General features: G+C 35.8%; 3 protein-coding genes across 6 annotated transcripts; all 3 read left to right on the plus strand.

Moving 5' to 3' along the window:
• Window positions 1-4,161: 4,161 nt before the first annotated feature.
• LOC110448605 (manganese-dependent ADP-ribose/CDP-alcohol diphosphatase-like) lies at window positions 4,162-7,606 on the plus strand. The gene is made up of 3 exons (XM_021494948.1): window positions 4,162-4,336; window positions 5,891-6,608; window positions 7,178-7,606. Exons 1-3 carry the CDS (start codon window positions 4,217-4,219, stop codon window positions 7,489-7,491), a joined length of 1,152 nt encoding a protein of 383 aa, XP_021350623.1. The 5' UTR covers window positions 4,162-4,216; the 3' UTR covers window positions 7,492-7,606.
• Window positions 7,607-9,971: 2,365 nt separating this feature from the next.
• On the plus strand, window positions 9,972-13,502 carry LOC110448607 (manganese-dependent ADP-ribose/CDP-alcohol diphosphatase-like). Its single transcript, XM_021494949.1, has 3 exons — window positions 9,972-10,005; window positions 10,439-11,136; window positions 11,720-13,502. Exons 2-3 carry the CDS (start codon window positions 10,443-10,445, stop codon window positions 12,025-12,027), a joined length of 1,002 nt encoding a protein of 333 aa, XP_021350624.1. The 5' UTR covers window positions 9,972-10,005; window positions 10,439-10,442; the 3' UTR covers window positions 12,028-13,502.
• A 1,680-nt stretch (window positions 13,503-15,182) lies between these two features.
• On the plus strand, window positions 15,183-18,052 carry LOC110448642 (manganese-dependent ADP-ribose/CDP-alcohol diphosphatase-like). Of its 4 annotated transcripts, none has more exons than XM_021495005.1 (3): window positions 15,183-15,452; window positions 16,356-17,066; window positions 17,530-18,052. In XM_021495005.1, exons 2-3 carry the CDS (start codon window positions 16,373-16,375, stop codon window positions 17,835-17,837), a joined length of 1,002 nt encoding a protein of 333 aa, XP_021350680.1. In that variant the 5' UTR covers window positions 15,183-15,452; window positions 16,356-16,372; the 3' UTR covers window positions 17,838-18,052. The 4 variants fall into 4 exon arrangements, with proteins under 4 accessions (XP_021350680.1, XP_021350682.1, XP_021350681.1 ...); XM_021495007.1 differs by having other exon boundaries at window positions 15,183-15,440; XM_021495006.1 differs by having other exon boundaries at window positions 15,183-15,432.
• Window positions 18,053-19,335: the final 1,283 nt, after the last annotated feature.

Consider the following 19,335-nt stretch of genomic DNA (forward strand, 5'->3'; position numbering starts at 1 on the left):
CACTTTCACACACATGTCGCACATGGAACGAAAGATCTATTCTTTATGCACAAGATGAACATACATAACATGCCTCAAACAACCAATACCATCACTAAAAATATATTTTTTCAAACTTGCTCTGGTTTACTCTAGTTTTTTGATAGCCCCGCCTTCTAATGCCACGTGACTAAAATCTCGCCGGCCTACGTCATAACGTTGGGAAATACCTTCGGTAACGCGAGATCTCGTCAAGTCATGTGACATTGCTCATGGCCTTATTTCCATTAAAAACATGGGTTGGTATAGAAAACGTTGGAAAATACTTTTCGTAACATGTTATTGATACCACCTCGTGCATAAAAAATAGATCTTTCGATCCATGTTCGACATGAGTGTGAAAGTGACGATTTGTTTCTAAAATATCAGTTTGAAGTGCGCTCCGGGCGCGTGTCTCATATTTCGCGCATATTATAGAGGGCCGGAGTTCTGACGTTAATCGACGACAGACCGATGAAAAAAGTCGATAAAACGTCAGAATAATTCGGACTAGTGCTTAAATGACCTTAGCTATTGATAGGATGTATAACCCAGTACAACCAACCAACCAATCCTGGATTCGTTTACTGTTGTAGGAATGATATCGTACGATAATAAGGCATCATACAATATCAAAAACCTAGCCGACGTTTTCCTTCTGGCATATCTAGAATACAATTATATATGGTGGACATAAATTTTACAGTTGCTCGCCAAATGCCCAATCTAGAGCCAGTATAAAAGTATTGGAATTACATATGGTAACTTAGCCGTGGTTATTTGCTTAGATCGGTCATATATTTTATCGAACTGTCAACAATAAAAAGCAAAAACTTCGAATTGCTTTCAAAATGATAACAAATCAATATTCTGATGAGCCAAGCTCGACGGGAGCGATTTTATTATAGACTCTGCACAACGTCTGCGGACTAACTATTATTCTTCAACAAGGCATGCTCTCGATGGGCAAGTCACTGTCACTTATTTTATCTTAAACGTCCTATATCTGATTAGGATCGCATCGGAGGGGCCGTTTATGTTTACAATCGACATCTGCTCTGCGTTAACTGTGTAAGGCGAACAATATCGAAAATGATTTGGTTCGTTCCGTCAATAAATTTCTTTCATGGAGAGCCGTAATTGCCGAAGTTGCTCTGTGTGTTGATATATTGAGTTTCACTTATTAAATGGTGACACACATGGAGGCACGTCCTGCAATAACCAAATGAAAGGAAACCAAAGGGACTTTTATGTGAAGAGTATAAACAACTGCAACACTCACAAAATGGTCTTATTTTCGATCTGTCTGTTTCTATGAATATAGTCGATACTGACGTGTAAAGGTACATTTAGCGATTGAAAACATCAGACAGCTACACGCGTGGTAATCCCACTAGGATCAAAGGATAACGCCATCGCGATAATCGTTCCCAAGCGAAATAGCAGTCTGCACGTTACCTACCATAGATTTTTGTAAAAAAAGTCATCTGTGTTGAAGGCGATTATGGAAAATTCTGTAGCCAGACATTGTGTATTTTCTCTTCAAAGTTATTTTCCGTGCCTCTACCACCTCAATCCTCATCAGTCGCATTGTTTTTAGTAAGTCTTCCTGTGGTGACGGAACAACCCTATATAGATTATGTTTATATATATGATTTATCAACAAGCTGATCCATTTTACTATGTTATACGGCCATATCGTAAGTACGGTATAAAACCTAAAGGTGCTGCGATTGGTCAAAACCGTGGGAACATATTCCTACGCCACTTAAGGTACTACTTTTATTTACTATACCACACGATACATTTATTGTTATTTTAAGTGAATTTGAAATGTTTATTTTTTTAATATTATTTTTGTTGCATTTAAAAATTTTAATTCAAAAATCGGAAACTACTTTGCACTGCGCGGAACCACAATATTATGATCTGAGTACTTTGGTTTTAACTATATGGAGTCAGCTGAGAAAACATAATTATGTTTGAAGGGTGTTTTTAAATTATGAATGTTATGTGATAAATAGAATTTAGCATTAAATGTTCGTGTCATATCAAACTATTGAACTCGTTTAATAAATTAAATATGACGTGGATACTGGTGTTAGATTCTCTATTTACGATGCATACTAAATGCTCTGTCATCTTGTCTTGTATATTGTAACTGAGGTGAACTTGTCAGTCTACGAGGTTGGTTGAACGAATGATTGAATAACGTGTATGCTATTCTTTTTAGAAGTTAAAAAAACTGTAAAACATATTTGTCATAATAAGTCACCGTTTCTTAATACAGTAAAGCTAAAACAGACATTTTAAATAAATGCAATAAAATCGATGCAGGATGAATGCTAAAAATAATATAGTAAAAATGCATCATGTTTTCGAATTTGGGAATTAGCACACCTATTTTGCATGGACCCATATACAAAGGGCAACCTAAAACTGTGCTTATGATTGTTTTAATATACAAGGATTCAAGATTTTCTTCATTTGAAAATGATCAAAGAGTTCCTCTCGTTTTGATATTTTGTAAAATTAACCTATCCAATGACAGTATGGCGGACTATGTCGGAACGACAAGTACGTTACACATGCAGCTTTTTTATTTTATTTCCTTTCTTAATACCTATGTCTACATTTTTCCATTGTTCAGATATTTCATATCTTATGTAATGTTGTCATCTTTTTTAAACTCCCTTTTCACTTCTATCATCTACTATCCGTGATATTTACAGTGCTCGTACTGTCTGTCGTTCCAGAAAAAAAAATGGCGATGTCGGACGTACCTCTGATTCGTCGAATACCATGTATTCCTCGAACTTTTGATCTAGACCCCACGAGTTCGAGTTTGCGGGGTTCTACTGTAGCTGCATGTCTTGAGGGGACGAGAAGACTTACATACCATGTAAGCGGGCTTATATATTACATTGTACCATACTGAAAAGGACACACGCGTCAAGTGCTTCTATATAACCGAACTAGAATCCTAACATACAAGTAGAAAAATATCGTTGAAAAATTAGCAAATGAGTTTTACATTACGCCTGAAACAAAATAATCTACTATAAGAATATTAGCATGAAGAAAAAAAGAAAAAAAAATGAACCCATATTTGTTATCAATCAAGTGCATTCTAAAACAATTTTTTTTAAATCCCAATTGAAAGCTTTTTAACTTGCACTGTCAGATTTAATGCAATCTTTCATTGTTTTCGTATGTCCAACCCATTAACACATCCTCGAAATTGAAAAAAACCTAACCGCCGGTTTTCCAAGGTTTCTATAAAAGTTCACCATTTTATACCGTTTAGTAATATTTTGAAGAATTTTTGAAATTATTATATCTGAAGCGCCAATCAGTTGAACTCTGTTTTTAACTTCTAATGGTGCATGGTGCAGGTTTTTTTTACTATTATTTTATATCATTTACATCTAATTAGCTTGACATAATTCGTTTCAAACTTTCTTGACGGGTAACTTTTTTTTTTAAATTGTGTGTGTGGTAGTCTGCGCCCTCCACAAAGATGAACATTACGTTTAATTTCTGAAATTTATTTATTTGTTTTAATTGTTTTTGATTTTGATGAAATAGTATATGCATACCCAACCTTCTCTTCCTCGTGTACTAACCATATTTTATTCTTCAAAAAATATGATGGATTGAGGAGACTATGTTTGTAAAAATATTATCGAAACATTCATTGAACTCCTAAAGATTGTGAAAATTAAAGAACTGAATAATACTTGGTAAGTTAGGTAAGACAATCAAATAAACAGCGCACTGTGGTTCAGGCACGGTAAAGTTATAGTATTTAAACAATTTTCTTTACAAAACAGTTCTTGTTTGTTGTTGATTTTGATTGACTTTAATGTACAAATGTGTATGTATGTGTATTATCTGATAAGTTGTAAAATAAAGGGCTTAAATAAATCTATATATCTTCTTAATTCTCAACTATAACAGAGTTTATTGAAGCGGAATCGTATTATCTGATATGATAATGACTCGAAAAAATGAATAACTTTAGCAATCAGTGGCAGACGCATAATAATGTCACTCAAGACTATCACTCATCAATGGCCTGTCAAACTCACTGGGCACATAAAGATGTTAGAGTTACCTCCCTTTACCGGAACACTACCGACCTTTAGCAAGCAACCATAACAAACTCCGATTTGAGAGTTGGGGTAGTGAACTTTGAATGAAGTGGGTGTGTAGGGCAGCTGTCACATCTGAACTCCCGCTGTTGTTTGTGTGTGTACGTCAGGGTGTGTCCGAACTCTACCGTAACGTCCGGGGAAATCCACAGTCTCCTTGTCAGGTATGTCGTACATCGTACTGAATGTCGAGTTGAGTTGTACTGTTGTACCAAATACGTAAACAGGTGAGTTAATTCCATCCTGTTTTTCAAATCTGATATAAAAGGAGTTTGTTGTTGATAAGTGAATATTTCTAGCTTCCTGTTATATAAGCTTACAGTTACGTTTGAAGATGTGTATATCACAGTCTGCTACAGGTATTTCAAAGGTCAGATATATATATATCTTCTCACTCCTAGTACAAGTCGGGCTGAGATTGAATGTAATTGTCTCGGTGAATCAAGGGACTGATACTGATGATGGGAAGAGAAATAACCTTTGTTAGTCCCATGTCAAAATGTCCCTATATACTTTAACAGCAAATCATACTACAGTAAGGGGGGTATATATTGGGCTTAATCAGTTCGCTGAGCTTAAATAGACCATTCTGATAGAAATTCAAGTTCCTGTGGTCTAACCCTCACTGATAGACTTCGTGTCATACGCGTCAGAAATTTCTGATAAATGTTCAAATATCGCCCGCTTATTCTGCTGTCAAAAAACGTCAAGCGATTCGGATGAGCGGATTCTAAATAGAAGATACAAAAACAACTGTATGCAAGTATTTTCTGTGTGAAATCTAAGAAAAACTGAACGAGACAATTTGAAAGTAGACTGTCTACACGCCCCTAAGTTATTTTAAAGAATTTTGAAGCTTTATTTTTTCGACCAGCCTCTTTCTCCTCCTAGTTTGAAACTTGGGATAGATTTTTCTAGATCTTTCTAGAGACAGGAACCAGTATTTGGAAGGTGTTTGTCTTGTCAGAAAATTGTGAAAATTTGACCGAAATAATTTGTTAAATTTCACTGAGATGGTAAAAATACGGCAGTAGCAGTACCACACATAGACATTCATCAAGATTATTAAATTTAACATCTCTGACAAACATTAGAGATAATACAAAAGATATACACATGGAACTATACGAATAATATATTAGTTTAGTAATACGATACGAATAATATTAGTTTATTATTTCTACAACAGTAGCATATGATGCCTACCCACCAGTATACTGTTGCTAGATCTTAAAATTGTAAGCAAGCAAAATGTTACAAGATTCGGGAACTACATGATATTACAGTCATGGTACCAGTAATTGTCCAAAAATACAACGAACCGGTGAGGTCACAGTGTCTCACAAATTCCCAACCAAATTCTAACCGATCTTATGGCATCTTTAATCAGAGTTCTAGTACTGCTGATGTGTTCACTGGCTCACACATGTAAGCATACTCAGGTAGCCTACTTTATTATTTATTGTATTGTTATTGTATATACAGCTGACAATTGGATTATCAATCTATAACGGGATTTTATACACATAAACGTTACAAACGTCATGAAGCATGAGACTAGAAACATATATATTATACATTGATCATTACATCCCACAAAAGGAAGTGTATTGACCTACACGTAGTCTGCTGATGTCCGTACATCATTGCCATTGTTTTGTAGCGAAAGGGGTTCTCGGTCTTGCGATCTTCTGAAAGAATTCTGTTCTTTATTTCAGGGCAAAGCAGTCTGGGATATGTTAACAAACTGTTCACCTGCCTCTACACCTCAAAATGACAAAGCACCCGTTTGCAAAGTTGGCATTATCGCTGATGTTCAATATGCCGATTTGGAGGATCGCTACAATTTCTCCAAAACACGTTTACGGTTTTATCGAAAGGCCTTGACCTTGTTACAACGGGCCGTCACAGACTGGACAGCGCAAAAGGTCGATTGTGTCCTTCAACTTGGTGACATCATCGACGGGTTTAACAAAGCTGAGAATGCCTCTGACAGTGCCCTAGCAACGGTTATTGAAGTGCTTAAACTGGTTCCGGGTCCGGTTTATCACACGTGGGGAAACCATGAACTATACAACTTCACACAGGAAGAACTCATTAGATCCGTTCTATTCAGTGGTAACATACCTGATTGCGTATGCCCAAAGGGAAAATCATATTACTCATTCGATATACACCGGAAGTTGAAAGTTTTAGTTCTGAATTGTTACGAAATAAGCATGCTGGGACTACCGGAAGGATCTGTAGAGCACACAGAAGCAGAAACATTATTAAGAGAAAGAAATCCGAACAGCGATCTTAATTCACCAGAAGGGCTAATAGGAACAGAACGACGGTTTGTGAAGTTCAACGGTACCCCGTCCGACACACAACTACAATGGCTGGCAGAGAACCTACAAGAGGCCAGAGAAAGCGAAACAAATGTCATCGTTATGGGTATGGATATAAATTATATAATCGTTATATTTTTTGCTTTTTTAGTATATGACTCACATAATCAGACAGTTAACATATTAAGAGCATTTCTTTTGGTCCTGAATAGGTCCTGAATATGTGCTGTCGGAGAGTCAGTATCATGTTCATGGTAATTTATTTTAACCATTTCACCCATATTTAACTTTAGTAAACTCTACCATACATTGATCTGGATAAGTCCGTTTGGGTATACAGTGGTGAAAGATACAAAAACAGTGTAACATGTTTCATTTAGCCAAATCTGTACCGGAAATGTCCATGTATACAGGCACAATGCCTGTTTTAAAAGCAAGAAAGCATGTTTAAAATGGCCCAAACATTAGAAATAGTCGGTAAAAATAGAGAAGAAAATTGAGCTTTGAATCCGGAAAATATTTGCCCTAAAGAATAAAGATTGTAATGGCGGTATAACTTTTATTTAAAAACTATCGCTATTTATTTCAAGAAATTGATGAATGGTTCATACAAATATAATGGTATTAAACGGATTACAATAAAACGTTAAAACCATGCACATTTTTATTTTATAGGTCATTTATCCGTACACGAGGAGAGTGCAGACACTGTGTGTTTATGTTACGGCTATAAAGACGTTAAGGAAATACTGTCAACTCACAGCGAGTGTGTAATATGTTACCTTGCCGGACACGACCACGAAGGCGGAAGTTGTGTTGACACTTCCGGAATTCTTCACGCGACATTTCCGGGAACCGTGGAAAGTCTGGAATCGGAAGCTCATGCAACAGCCTACCTCTATAACGACAGCTTTGTAATACGAGGCAAAGGGAGCTACCCGTCCTTCGAAACAAAACTCAGATATCCTATTGGTGATTCGAATTCATAGAATATGTTACGGTATAGTAGTCTGGTTTGGAATGTATTATGATGATACCAACTACATATTCATCAATAAAAGAGCAACAGTGTTATTTATATTTTACAGGATCATAAAAAAAAAACTAATTTTAAAAATTCGATTTTCATTTTAAATTGCCGATTCTGTTTTAAGAACAGTTATTTTTGATTTACAGATTTACATCAAAGCTATTTTGAAAGCTTACGTATTTAAACCCAAATTTGTTCTTAACAAATCAAAATGTTCTATGTTCCTTTGTATTGACACAGACATCTGAAACTAGAAGTATCTGTATAGGTGTTGGTACTGACTTTTAGATGGATTATTCAGTATGAGTGTGTAAGTGTCGTCAATGATAACTGTAATGAGAGTGGTTGTTGAGTGTTATTTTACAGGTATTACATTTATTATAGCATTTCTATTTATTCGTGATCTCATTTCAGAACACTCCAATAATTAATTTCATTCCCATTCGTGTCAGTATTTCTTAAGTTCAAAGTATTGTAATTTGTTCTTTCATGTGGCTTATTGTAGAAATATGGCAAAACTATCTCACAGTAATACGTTAGGTGTTTATAATAATATACAGAATTTGATATAGCGCCCTATCTAGCTAACCTAAGCCACTCTAAAGCGCTTTACAGTACATAGATACAATTTATTTTACAGTCAATACAATTTGAGGAATTCGCAGGAACTGCCTTAACATGCGCTAACTACTAGTCCTACGCCACCTGGCTAATATCTCCCTATGTGTGTATGCCTGCGTGTGTGCTGGAGATGTATTGTACTTATTAAGAAATTTCCTTATTAAAATTCACAGGCCAAATATATAAAACGTTTCACTACCTTGACATGAACTTACTTGTGTGTATGTTTCTTACCATATACCTAAATTTTCAGTTTCGTGTAATTAGTAGTTATCTAATTTTACCGCTGTAATTAAGTCTTGAACATTGTGAAGTTTAATGTTTTATCTATGTTTGAACCTCCCTCAGTCTTTAACGTTTAAACCTCCCTCAGCCTTTAAATTCTAACAATATTTTTGTTTGGCTGAATTTGCAATACATCAGGTAAGAAACCATTATTTGACTTTTATGATAGCCAAGAAAGAATGAGTTGATTATATGATTTAACTCCAGGCCTACCAAAATACATGTATACTTGTTTCCTTCAGTTTGAAAACTTCGTTAGGGGGTGGAGTAGGGCAGCAGATTTGTATCTGTCCTAGTTTTGCAGTAAGTGAACATTTTAAATTATTTCAAACATTTTACTATCTTTAAAAATTAGACCCACATCTCCCCTCCTCACTGACTACCGGAGTTTTATTATGTTTTAATCAAAATTTCTCCATGCGGTTAACATTTGAGGTAGGCATGGTTGAAATAATCGTCGATGGTTGTGTAAACATACCCCAAGATATTTTATTATATAACATATCAACAGGGGATTGAATCGCCTTATTTGCAATATAAAGAAATTCTGGTCTCTATAGATTTTTAGTAGAGGAGACCAGGGTGGGTTTTTTTTTGTATTACAAATAAATCAATCTACGCCCAAGTCATATCCAACATAACAGATTTACTCAAGAGACTATGTATTGTATAGCTATGTGATATACATCAGGTATTATTGTACATTGTCATAACGGTAGTGATATGTAGTTGTCTTTCAAATGTTTTGTAAGAAATCCTTTACCCAATGAAAATTATACGTACTGTTAAATTCGTGTTAAATGAAAATAAAGTTGTTTTAATGTTGATTTAAATGCCGTCTCGTGTGAGTCTTGTTTATATGTGTGATTTATAATGTCAGATGGTAGCACTCTTGTGTAGGTTTAATAGAGAAAACACGTGTATGTTGATCCGGAGGTTTAAAATATGAAGTGTCTAATATATACACGTATTTATGTATCCAGAAGTGTTGTTTTTTTTGTTACCACTGCAAGATCTTTGACGTATTGAAATAACATAAGAAATGATGGGTATGAAATCCATTGACAAACTGCATGTTGACTTTGTTACAATTTATAACTAAAAACTGTATGATAGGTCAATAAGTCCCAATAAACACTCAAATTTTGGGACCAAATCAACGTTTAATAATTTTCAACTGGTAAGGCCGAAAATGACCAGTTAGCAAGCAGTGCTGACAATGTTGACGAGTTATTCAATAAGTTATCTCTAAATGACAACATTCTTTAGCTCGAGTCCCTGACCAAACCCCGGTCTCCGCTTAAACCAAACACGATGAAGACTTTTGAGTATTTTCTGTGTTAATATCGTGGTTTGAACCGAACTACAGGGCAGTGAAGCGGACTTTAAAACACACGAACAATGTAATGATATAATTGGCATGGTACAGGGAAAATCCGGTTTCAAACACGCACTTATCCATTAGCGGATAAGAGTTGTCTCCCTTCAATTGCCAAACGATTGTGAAATCTACCTGTCGTTGAATCATTTTCAGTGACGTGGCAGTGGAATTTGTGTGGTGTATAAGGTATATAAATAAACACTCGTAAACATGACCATATCTCTACAGACATATAAGACCCTGTATAGCTGTCTCGGATCCTCTCAAACATGTAAGATTTAGATTATCCAAACACATGTTTAGTCTGTGTTTGATTTCGGATTGCCGACATCGGTATTATCTTTGAGATGTAGTCTATCGTATGTCGGTTGTTTTCCGAAAATGTGATAAATATAGAAAAGTTATTTCTATGACCAACAGAGCGTGGTGACCTGACCACTGCAATATACATAGAGTACAATGCCAGTTAAGAGCTGTAGAGAAGTAACGTTATATTTACTTGTAGGGATGGACATGTAAAATGTATATATATTAGCATATATCTAGAATATCTTACCATGATTTATTTAGAATTTGTATAATTTCTAATTGTATATAACTTTTCAAAATTGTTTTCCAGAAGCATGGCACAGCATTGCCCAAAATCACCCAGTAGCTCTAGTGACCCCTTATGTACATTCGGTATCATTGCTGATGTCCAGTATGGCGATTTGGAGGAGAAGTACAATTTCCACAAAACTCGACTGAGAAATTACAGGAAATCTCTCGATTTACTTGAACGTGCGGTCACCAACTGGACAGCCGATGGTGTGGATTGTGTTCTTCAGCTTGGTGACATTATCGACGGTTTCAACAAGCCACAGAAAGCCTCCGAAAGTGCGCTGTCGTCAGTTATTGATGTTTTAAACGTGTTTCCGGGTCCGGTTTACCACACGTGGGGTAACCACGAATTATGCAACTTCACACAGGAAGAACTCATGAAATCCGTTCTGTTCAGTGGTAGCATGCCTCAGTGCGCATGCCCAGAGGGAAAGTCCTATTATTCTTTCAACCTACACCGGAAGTTGAAAGTTGTGGTGCTGAATTGTTATGAAATAAGCATGCTGGGACTACCAGAAGACTCTGCCGAGTACAAACAAGCCAACGAACTTATTCTAAAGCATAATCCAAATAAGAGTTTATGCAACCCAGATGGATTAGATGGAACAAGACGTCGGTTCGTCAAATTGAATGGACTGGTGTCCGATTCTCAACTGGAATGGCTGAAGGAAACCCTACAAAGAGCTACTGAAGAACAAGAAAACGTGATCATAATGGGTAAGGCTTAGTATTTAGTAGGTATAAGAATTTTAGTATTCAAAGCCACGTTTAATTAGTAAGCTTGACAGTGATAGTAACAATTTGGATCACAGATCCAATGTCCAGTCATTATACATTACGAATGTTATAAGATCTGAGTGAGACAGGTCTGTATCTTAATCAACTGCACTCGTGTCAAGGCTTATCAGCCCAGGCCCTGGTCATGGATTTTACACAGGTGTGTACTGACCCTGTATTCTGTAACAGTTTCATTATAAGCCATCATAGCAATGTAGCAATAAATATTAGTTGTATTTGATTACGACCACAACGTCTGATCATAGCACCTGTAGTTGTAAATACAACATACGGGGTCTGTTCTTATTTTGATTACAGTCACAACGTGTTTTGATTACGGTAATAGAACCACCATGACGGACAAACGCAGAAAGGACAACATTGCTTCCTGGCATAAATTGTTAATTAACAGATTCCATCATGAAATATTTGATATTATCAAACATTGAGAGAGAATAAATTTAAAACTCAGGATATCGTCTTGTCTCAGAAAAATGCTCGATAATTATTTTTTTCCTTTTAGGTCACGTCCCTATCTGTGAACAGAGTGCAGACGGCATGTTTCTATGTTTGAACTACACAGAAATCATGGCAACAATATCTACATACAACACGTGCGTTCTCTGCTACTTTGCTGGCCATTATCACGAGGGCGGAAGTCATGTTGACAGTTCCGGTATACTGCACGTGACATTTGCCGGGATAATAGAAAGTCAAGAAATGGACGCCTATGCAACAGCATACCTTTACAACGACCGACTTGTCATACAAGGCAAGGGAAGTTACTCTTCCTACGAAACAAAACTCAAATTTCCTTGCAACAATGTATAGCTCTAGAACTGTGAATATACTTTACAAACAATGTATAGCTCTAGATCTGTGAATATACTTTACAAACAATGTATAGCTCTAGATCTGTGAATATACTTTACTAACACCGAGTAATGTTGAACAACCGATTAAGTGTAAATTTTACAAATGAGATACTTTCAAACCTGTATTAAGAGATCACCTTTAGGAAGTTTAACAAATTGTCGTTTAATACAAGTGTTCTCTTAATACAGGTTCCTTAATAGTTGAATCACTACAAGGAACATGTCCGGTGTTCTCTTAACACGGGTTGTCTCTTAATATAGATTCTTTTAAAATAAAATCATTACAATGGGGAACTTTTAAAGTTGTTTCTAAACACAGGTGGTCCCTTAATGGAGTTGGTCACATAAACAGGTTTGACTGTACAGTGTATACGGTTTTATGGTCAATACATAAGTTTTATATTTTTCTATCGTGATAAAAAAAATACTGTTGTTATTTATAGCAAACTACTCAAGCAAAGCATTTGTATATATAGTATAAAAAAATATAGGAAAATATTACTTGGTTTTAGACGTTATGTCATAATCGTATAGTCTGGCACACAGTCGTTTGACGCGCTATCGACGAGAAGGCCAGTCGGCGAATTCAAAACAGTGACAGCTGTCACTCACAAAATGTTATTTGTGACGGAGCTATATTTTAATACGTGTGTGACCATATTTTGAAGTCTACATAAACTTGCCAACTTAGTCTTGTTTTGTTTTTGAATTGTATGCCAAATCTCCTATTTGCCGAGTCTTGTCATTTTTGTTGAATGTGAACTAAGCGCTCAAGTTTGACCCACCTTTTTCGATTTTTCAAATAACAATGTAACCTTGTCAAATATGTATGTTTGAATGTACTTTTTAAGATATTTTGGATTTTGCCGCGCGATTTCTAACTCATGAAATTTTGAAAGGAATATATGTATACCATACTTTATTACAAATGTAACATTGTTTCATGTTTACTGAACTGCCAAATATATCTCAATGTTTTACATGTATAGTGATGTTCAGTCCTATAAAAGTCAGATATTTCAAAATATTTTGAACATTGGTAATCAGCCATACATTCGTCTCGATACTATTCTGTGGTGAGATGCAGATCTTCGGTTCCAAACAAATGTCGATATTTTACTTGCTGTACAGCTGTTCATAAAGTGAACAAAAGGGATTAAACCCAAAATCGCATACAACTTTACAACCTAAACATTTCAAGGTCCCTCCTATTCCCCTTTCCGCCCTCCTCCTTAGCATTTTGCTGTTTTTTTGTTTTTTGATATTATAAAATTATAATGAGTATATGTTTAAACATTGCATCAAAGTGTTATATGAAATTATTGTATATTGTATTATTGGAGTAAGATCTATTTTGTTGTGAGAAGTTGTGCTCAAATCCCTATTGTTTTCAATAAAATATTTGTTACCTCTTTAATGTACTGCCATCTCTTTCTCTATCACATGTACAATGTTGTACCATTTTAAGACTGTTCAATGGTCTTTCTGCCTGGCAAAAAATAACATCACGTTTTAATCATAAAAATATTAATATTGACATCTAATTTAATGCAGGAAACCCCTGTGTTCCATAGAAATTACTATTCAAAAGTCTAAATAAAACTACAAGGTACTAGGGACCATCATCACATGGTTTATTTATACAGTAACTTTTCAGGGATTTTAAAAGTTTCAATGTAGAGCGTTAATAACGAGTTTTAAAATGTACATCGAATTGAATAATACTGCAAATTACCTGTATGCCTTCAGTGCCCCCGCTTACACACGGAGATGACATTTCGCCTTTTTCCTGTGGCTTGCCAGAGAGTTTTCACAATTTATATCATCCAACCTCTCCATCATGTCGCCAACGAAAATCCTCATTTTTCTTTGAGACTTGTAAAGCTCAATTTTTCATTTCAGAATTGGTAACAATAAGGATTTGAATCGCGTCCTTTCTAGCCATGTGCATGCTAGAGAGCGCAAGGGAGCTAACCCCTGGAGTATCGAGGATAGCATTCAACTTGACTTGATTATAAACTCATTTTTTATCCATTGATTCGAGATTTGACTTTCCTGTCAGTCAATCAAAGGGAAATACAAAACTGTGTGGTTAGTTTGTTAATTGATTTTCGTTCAAGTAGCAAAAATATCCCAATTTTCGTTCAAGCGATAAAAATATCCCAATTTTCGTTCAAGCGATATAAATATCCCAAAGATATAGAAATGGTGCAGTGTATTCTTTTTTCATAATAACTAACGTGCCTATTTTGCTGCTGGGTTTCTTAAACAATTCAAGATAACTACTTACTTCAGCTTTCATTGTGTGATGAAACGCTGACACACATGCAGTGTTATACACATATACACATGTTTTGTGTACGTCGAAGCTAGCCCTGTTGCTTGTTGTTCGTAAACCAATCTGATTAAAGTCACCTGTTACATGGTTTTGTTTACTTTGTACTACGTCCAGTATATACTACGCCTGGACGTAGTGATCAATCGAAGTCACGTAACACATTTTTTTAATCAGATTGGTCTTAATCATAAGAAGTCTATACAAATTACTTCTATTTTGGGACCAAAAATCATTCAAACTTTTACTGTGCATGCTACACTTGCGAAAAAATGGGTCATGCGTGAACATCTGAAAGAGTTCTAAAGTACCTAGAGGCGGCATTCTCTCTTTCCTTTTAACTTATTTTCTCATTTAACCCAAAGCATGCCCTTCATTTATTAGGAGAGAATAAAAAGTCTTTTGAGTGTATTTTAAAAAGAAAAGCCTGTGTTATCAGAATGTCCCTAAGCGATATAATTGAGGCATTGTTGAATGTGATCCGGAAATGTAATGTGTTAAGTACGTTAGAAACTGGATTGTTGCTGGAACGAGTACTAATTATCAGTCTCTCACACGTATGCAATAGACTTGTGCACAGCATACTCGCTGTATGAGCCAATTGTATTAAATAAACTTATTTAATTATTCAGATTCTAGGTATCTTTTACGTCAATGATACATACACCGGTGGCACTACGAACAATATAACTGCACGTGTGTGTAGCTTGGACAATGTATATATATATATATATATGGCTCACCCTGATCCGGTTACTAAGTGCTTCCGTGTGTATTTTTTATTAGAGTTATCTCCCTGTATCGGTTTTAACACACACCGAGTCATTAGTGACTGTCATTAGGGAAAGCTTAGTTGTTAACAAGCATTGCAACGACTTTAAACGACGACATCAAAAGTCATAAACCGATTCTTGTCGCTTACATTAATAATTGTATCGACAGAGACAGACAGAGACGTCCCATCAGAACAGGAGATAGAGGTCGCCAACAATGGCAAGATAAACAAACGAGATCAACTTGACACAGGTATAGGGGTAACGCTGCACGTAAGCATGACCTAGTGGTTTTAAATGTTCTTGGTAAATAGGCCAACTGTAATTGTCTACTTTCACTCTAGGTTTTAATTACATTTTTTGTTGAATCCATAACTTTTATACATGGTGAGCCAACCATGTTTTTATTCTCTATGATCAGTTATGCATAAGATATAACGAATATAATAGGGCAGATACACTATTAACAGTGTGTACATGTATACACAAGTATATTCGCATAGACTTGCACAAGTCCAAACACAATTAATTAATGGAGGGAGTGATGTTGCAAATTATGAAACGTTTATTTAGTTGAAGTATCCGGTTGTTCAAATTATGATGAACTTAATCTGTCTTCTCAACACAAATTTCCTAAATACTATTTTTGAAAAGTATCTGAGGAATTATGAATATTTTTGTTGTTGTATATATGATAATTTTGGATGTTTAATTCTAGATTTCAACATTTTTGTTCAGCAACATGGTTCTAGTTTTGATAACTAAACTTGATCGTAGTTTTTTTTTCCTTTTTTATTTTTTTTGTTTTTACAACATTGACGTGGACAAACACGAAGGAGGGTAATAATGAAGGAAATACTATCAATATAAATTTTACCTTTCTTATTTGTTTATGTTATCCATACCATAAAACAAAATAAAAAGCTTATCCACAATAAGAAGCAGGTATAATGATAAGTACAGATGAGAACGAGAAAAGACGGGTCAACTCCATACTAATGCACACTATAATTTCAATATTCATTGTATCACTGTAAATGTGATAGCATATACATATTTATAAACATATATTCATATAAATATCATAAACATATCGTTTATGATGATACATGTGCTGCTAGAATCAATATATGAAAACAGATTTGATAGCCAATATTACTGACATATTACTTACAGGTTCCAAAACTACCAGCATGGATTGTAACGGAAACACAGAGTTAATCGTGGGGAAGGAAGCAGTATGTAAGATAGGCATAATCGCAGATGTACAGTACGCTGATATAGATGATAGGTACAACTTCCGGAAGACACGTTTACGGTTTTATCGCAAGGCCTTGACCTTGTTAAAAAGGGCCGTCATAGACTGGACAGCGGAGGAGGTTGATTGTGTTTTTCAACTTGGTGACGTCATCGATGGATTCAACAAAGATGAGAACGCTTCGAAATGTGCCTTAGGTAAAGTTGTTGAGGCACTTAAACTGTTTCCGGGTCCGGTTTATCACACGTGGGGAAACCATGAGCTGTACAACTTTTCTCAGGAAGAACTCATTCAATCCGATTTATTCAGTGGTAACATGCCTCAATGCGCATGCCCAAAGGGAAAATCCTACTTCTCATTCAACATTCACCGGAAGTTGAAAGTTGTAGTGCTGAACTGTTATGAAATAAGCATGTTGGGACTACCGGAAGACTCGCCTGAGTATAAAGTAGCAGAGGCGATAATTAAGGGAAATAACCCTAAAAAGAATTTGAACGATCCAGACGGACTTCAGGGAACAAACCGTCGTTTCCTTAAGTTTAATGGTGCAATATCGGCGTCACAGTTGGATTGGCTGAAAGCGCATCTTCGAGAGGCCACGGCAAACAGAGTGAATGTTATTGTCATGGGTAAGAAAACAACGGGAAAATCAATTATTCAAAGTTGCAACAATCTGGCTGTTACAATCATGTCGGAAAAATGTAAATATCGTTGTGCATACCTTCATAACTCTCCTGAGCCATTGGTTCTATCGGGAACCTTCGGCATTTCCGTAAACGAAACGTGTATTGGGAGAAAGGGAACCCTTCTTTTAACAATACCCTTTATTAAACAAACCATAATTTACACATTTTAAATTATATATAATTGCATCACAGATTTTAAAAAGCTTTTTAATATAAAAACGCTAGCGTAGTCCGGGCTCAATTTGTTTATATAAATAAAAGCTTATAAAAGTACACGAGTACTTGATGTTGGGAAGACGAAACGACTGGCAATTTTTAGTGACAAAAGCCGTTTAGCCCTTTATCTAATTCTGTCGGTGGGAAAGGCAAACAAACCAATCTTTAATTTGTTTATTTTGTATTTCAGGCCACTGTCCTATATTTGAACTCAGTGCTGAAAGCATGAATCTTTTATTAAACTTCCCGGACGCTATGGATGTCGTTACTGAATACAGCGAATGTGTTGTCTGCTACTTGGCCGGACATGATCACGAGGGCGGAAGTAGTGTGGACAGTTCGGGTATACTGCACGTAACATTTCCCGGAACAGTTGAAAGTCTTGAAGTAGATTCATATGCAACAGCATACCTTTACAACGACCGACTTGTCATCCAGGGCAAGGGAAGTTACTCCTCCTATGAAACGATATTACGCTTTCCTCTTGAGGAAAAGTAGTCTTTCACAGATCTTTACAATATATATCTACTTACATATCAAAAGATATTAAATATTTTGTAAGTCATCAACGTGTGAAAACAGAATAAGTGTTTCTAATCAATCAAAAGTGCCATTAGATTGCATTTAACGCTTTAAAATCAAGTGCCTCAGGTGTCTTACATGTGCGGTTTTAATCAATATTTTACTTCAGTTTTAATTGAATAAACTTTATCTATAAGAATATTTGCTCGTCATTTTTTATGTCTTCTATTTGTGTCAGCATCTAACTAACAGAATCTAACCATATTTATACTGAACTATTGCTTTGAAAGCAGTGTTTACATTGGTCATGATATTTCATTTCTCCATACATTCATCATTCCTTTATATCATATGAATTTATTGGGAGAAGATCGTAAACTTTCTTACTGGTGGTCACGTTTCGGATTTCTTCAAAACTGTGAAAAACCATATTAAATCTGGTCATTTGCAGAATGTTTGGATACTGTAAGCGTACATATTTTAGAGGTATTCGAATTTTTGCGCATTTTGCACTTTAAGTGTTGCATCAAATTACTACTGCGCTGATTGGAGTTTCTTATATAGTTTCCAATGGCATATATAGTGTGAGTATGCCAATTCATAAAAGCGCTTATCTTTTAAATTCGGTAATTTGAGTCTGCTAAAATAACTACTTTTACAGTAACACATTGCTGTACTTAACTAATGCACATACAGACCACGGTCGTAAGTCAACAAAGCAACTTCGAATAATATTGGGATGAGAAGTCAAGTTTAGTCAGATACTAGATTTCATCCTCGTTCCCAGGGGAAAATCGCACTTGCACTTTTTAAAATAATGGACCGATGATGATTAGATATGTGCTAGTCCGAATTATTCCGACGTTTTATTGACTTTTTTTCATATCGGTCTGTGTACTACTTTCTAATAGGAGGACGATTTCTTTTTCTGCATTCGGTTTGAATAACGTTTTACAGTACATAATATACATGTATGTGTGTTTTGCTGGGGTTGTCGAGTAGATACATATATATGTAGGTATTTACTTTCTGGAGGACGTAACGACCTTAGATTAGGCTTTATTTCCCGATGTAGGTCGAGGACTTCCTGTGCGTGAGCCAACGAAAGTGATATTGTGACCTTGTCTGCTCTTCATTTTCAAAGGAGTAAAATCTAAAGGGGGAGGTGAAGATCGTGCTACAGTCCCTTTGATAGTTAGCACTAAAGGGGGAGGTGAAGATCGTGCTTCAGTCCCTTTTGGTAGTTAGTACTATAGGTGGAGGCGAAGATCGTGCTACAGTCCCCTTTGGTAGTTATTACTATAGGTGGAGGCGAAGATCGTGCTACAATCCCCTTTGGTAGTAAGTACTATAGGGGAAGTGAAGATCGTGCTACAGTCCCCTTTGGTAGTTATTACTATAGGTGGAGGCGAAGATCGTGCTACAGTCCCCTTTGGTAGTTATTACTATAGGTGGAGGCGAAGATCGTGCTACA

Source organism: Mizuhopecten yessoensis, unplaced genomic scaffold, assembly GCF_002113885.1.
Source record: "Mizuhopecten yessoensis strain PY_sf001 unplaced genomic scaffold, ASM211388v2 scaffold4121, whole genome shotgun sequence".
Classification (NCBI taxonomy): domain Eukaryota; kingdom Metazoa; phylum Mollusca; class Bivalvia; order Pectinida; family Pectinidae; genus Mizuhopecten; species Mizuhopecten yessoensis.

Coding starts and splice junctions, on each gene's coding strand:
- LOC110448605 (XM_021494948.1), top strand. CDS start 4,217: ATGAAGTGGGTGTGTAGGGCAGCTGTCACATCTGAACTCCCGCTGTTG. Junction 4,337..5,890: donor ATCCACAGTCTCCTTGTCAG/GTATGTCGTACA, acceptor TCTTTATTTCAG/GGCAAAGCAGTCTGGGATAT. Junction 6,609..7,177: donor AACAAATGTCATCGTTATGG/GTATGGATATAA, acceptor TTTATTTTATAG/GTCATTTATCCGTACACGAG.
- LOC110448607 (XM_021494949.1), top strand. CDS start 10,443: ATGGCACAGCATTGCCCAAAATCACCCAGTAGCTCTAGTGACCCCTTA. Junction 11,137..11,719: donor AGAAAACGTGATCATAATGG/GTAAGGCTTAGT, acceptor TTTTCCTTTTAG/GTCACGTCCCTATCTGTGAA.
- LOC110448642 (XM_021495005.1), top strand. CDS start 16,373: ATGGATTGTAACGGAAACACAGAGTTAATCGTGGGGAAGGAAGCAGTA. Junction 17,067..17,529: donor AGTGAATGTTATTGTCATGG/GTAAGAAAACAA, acceptor TTTGTATTTCAG/GCCACTGTCCTATATTTGAA.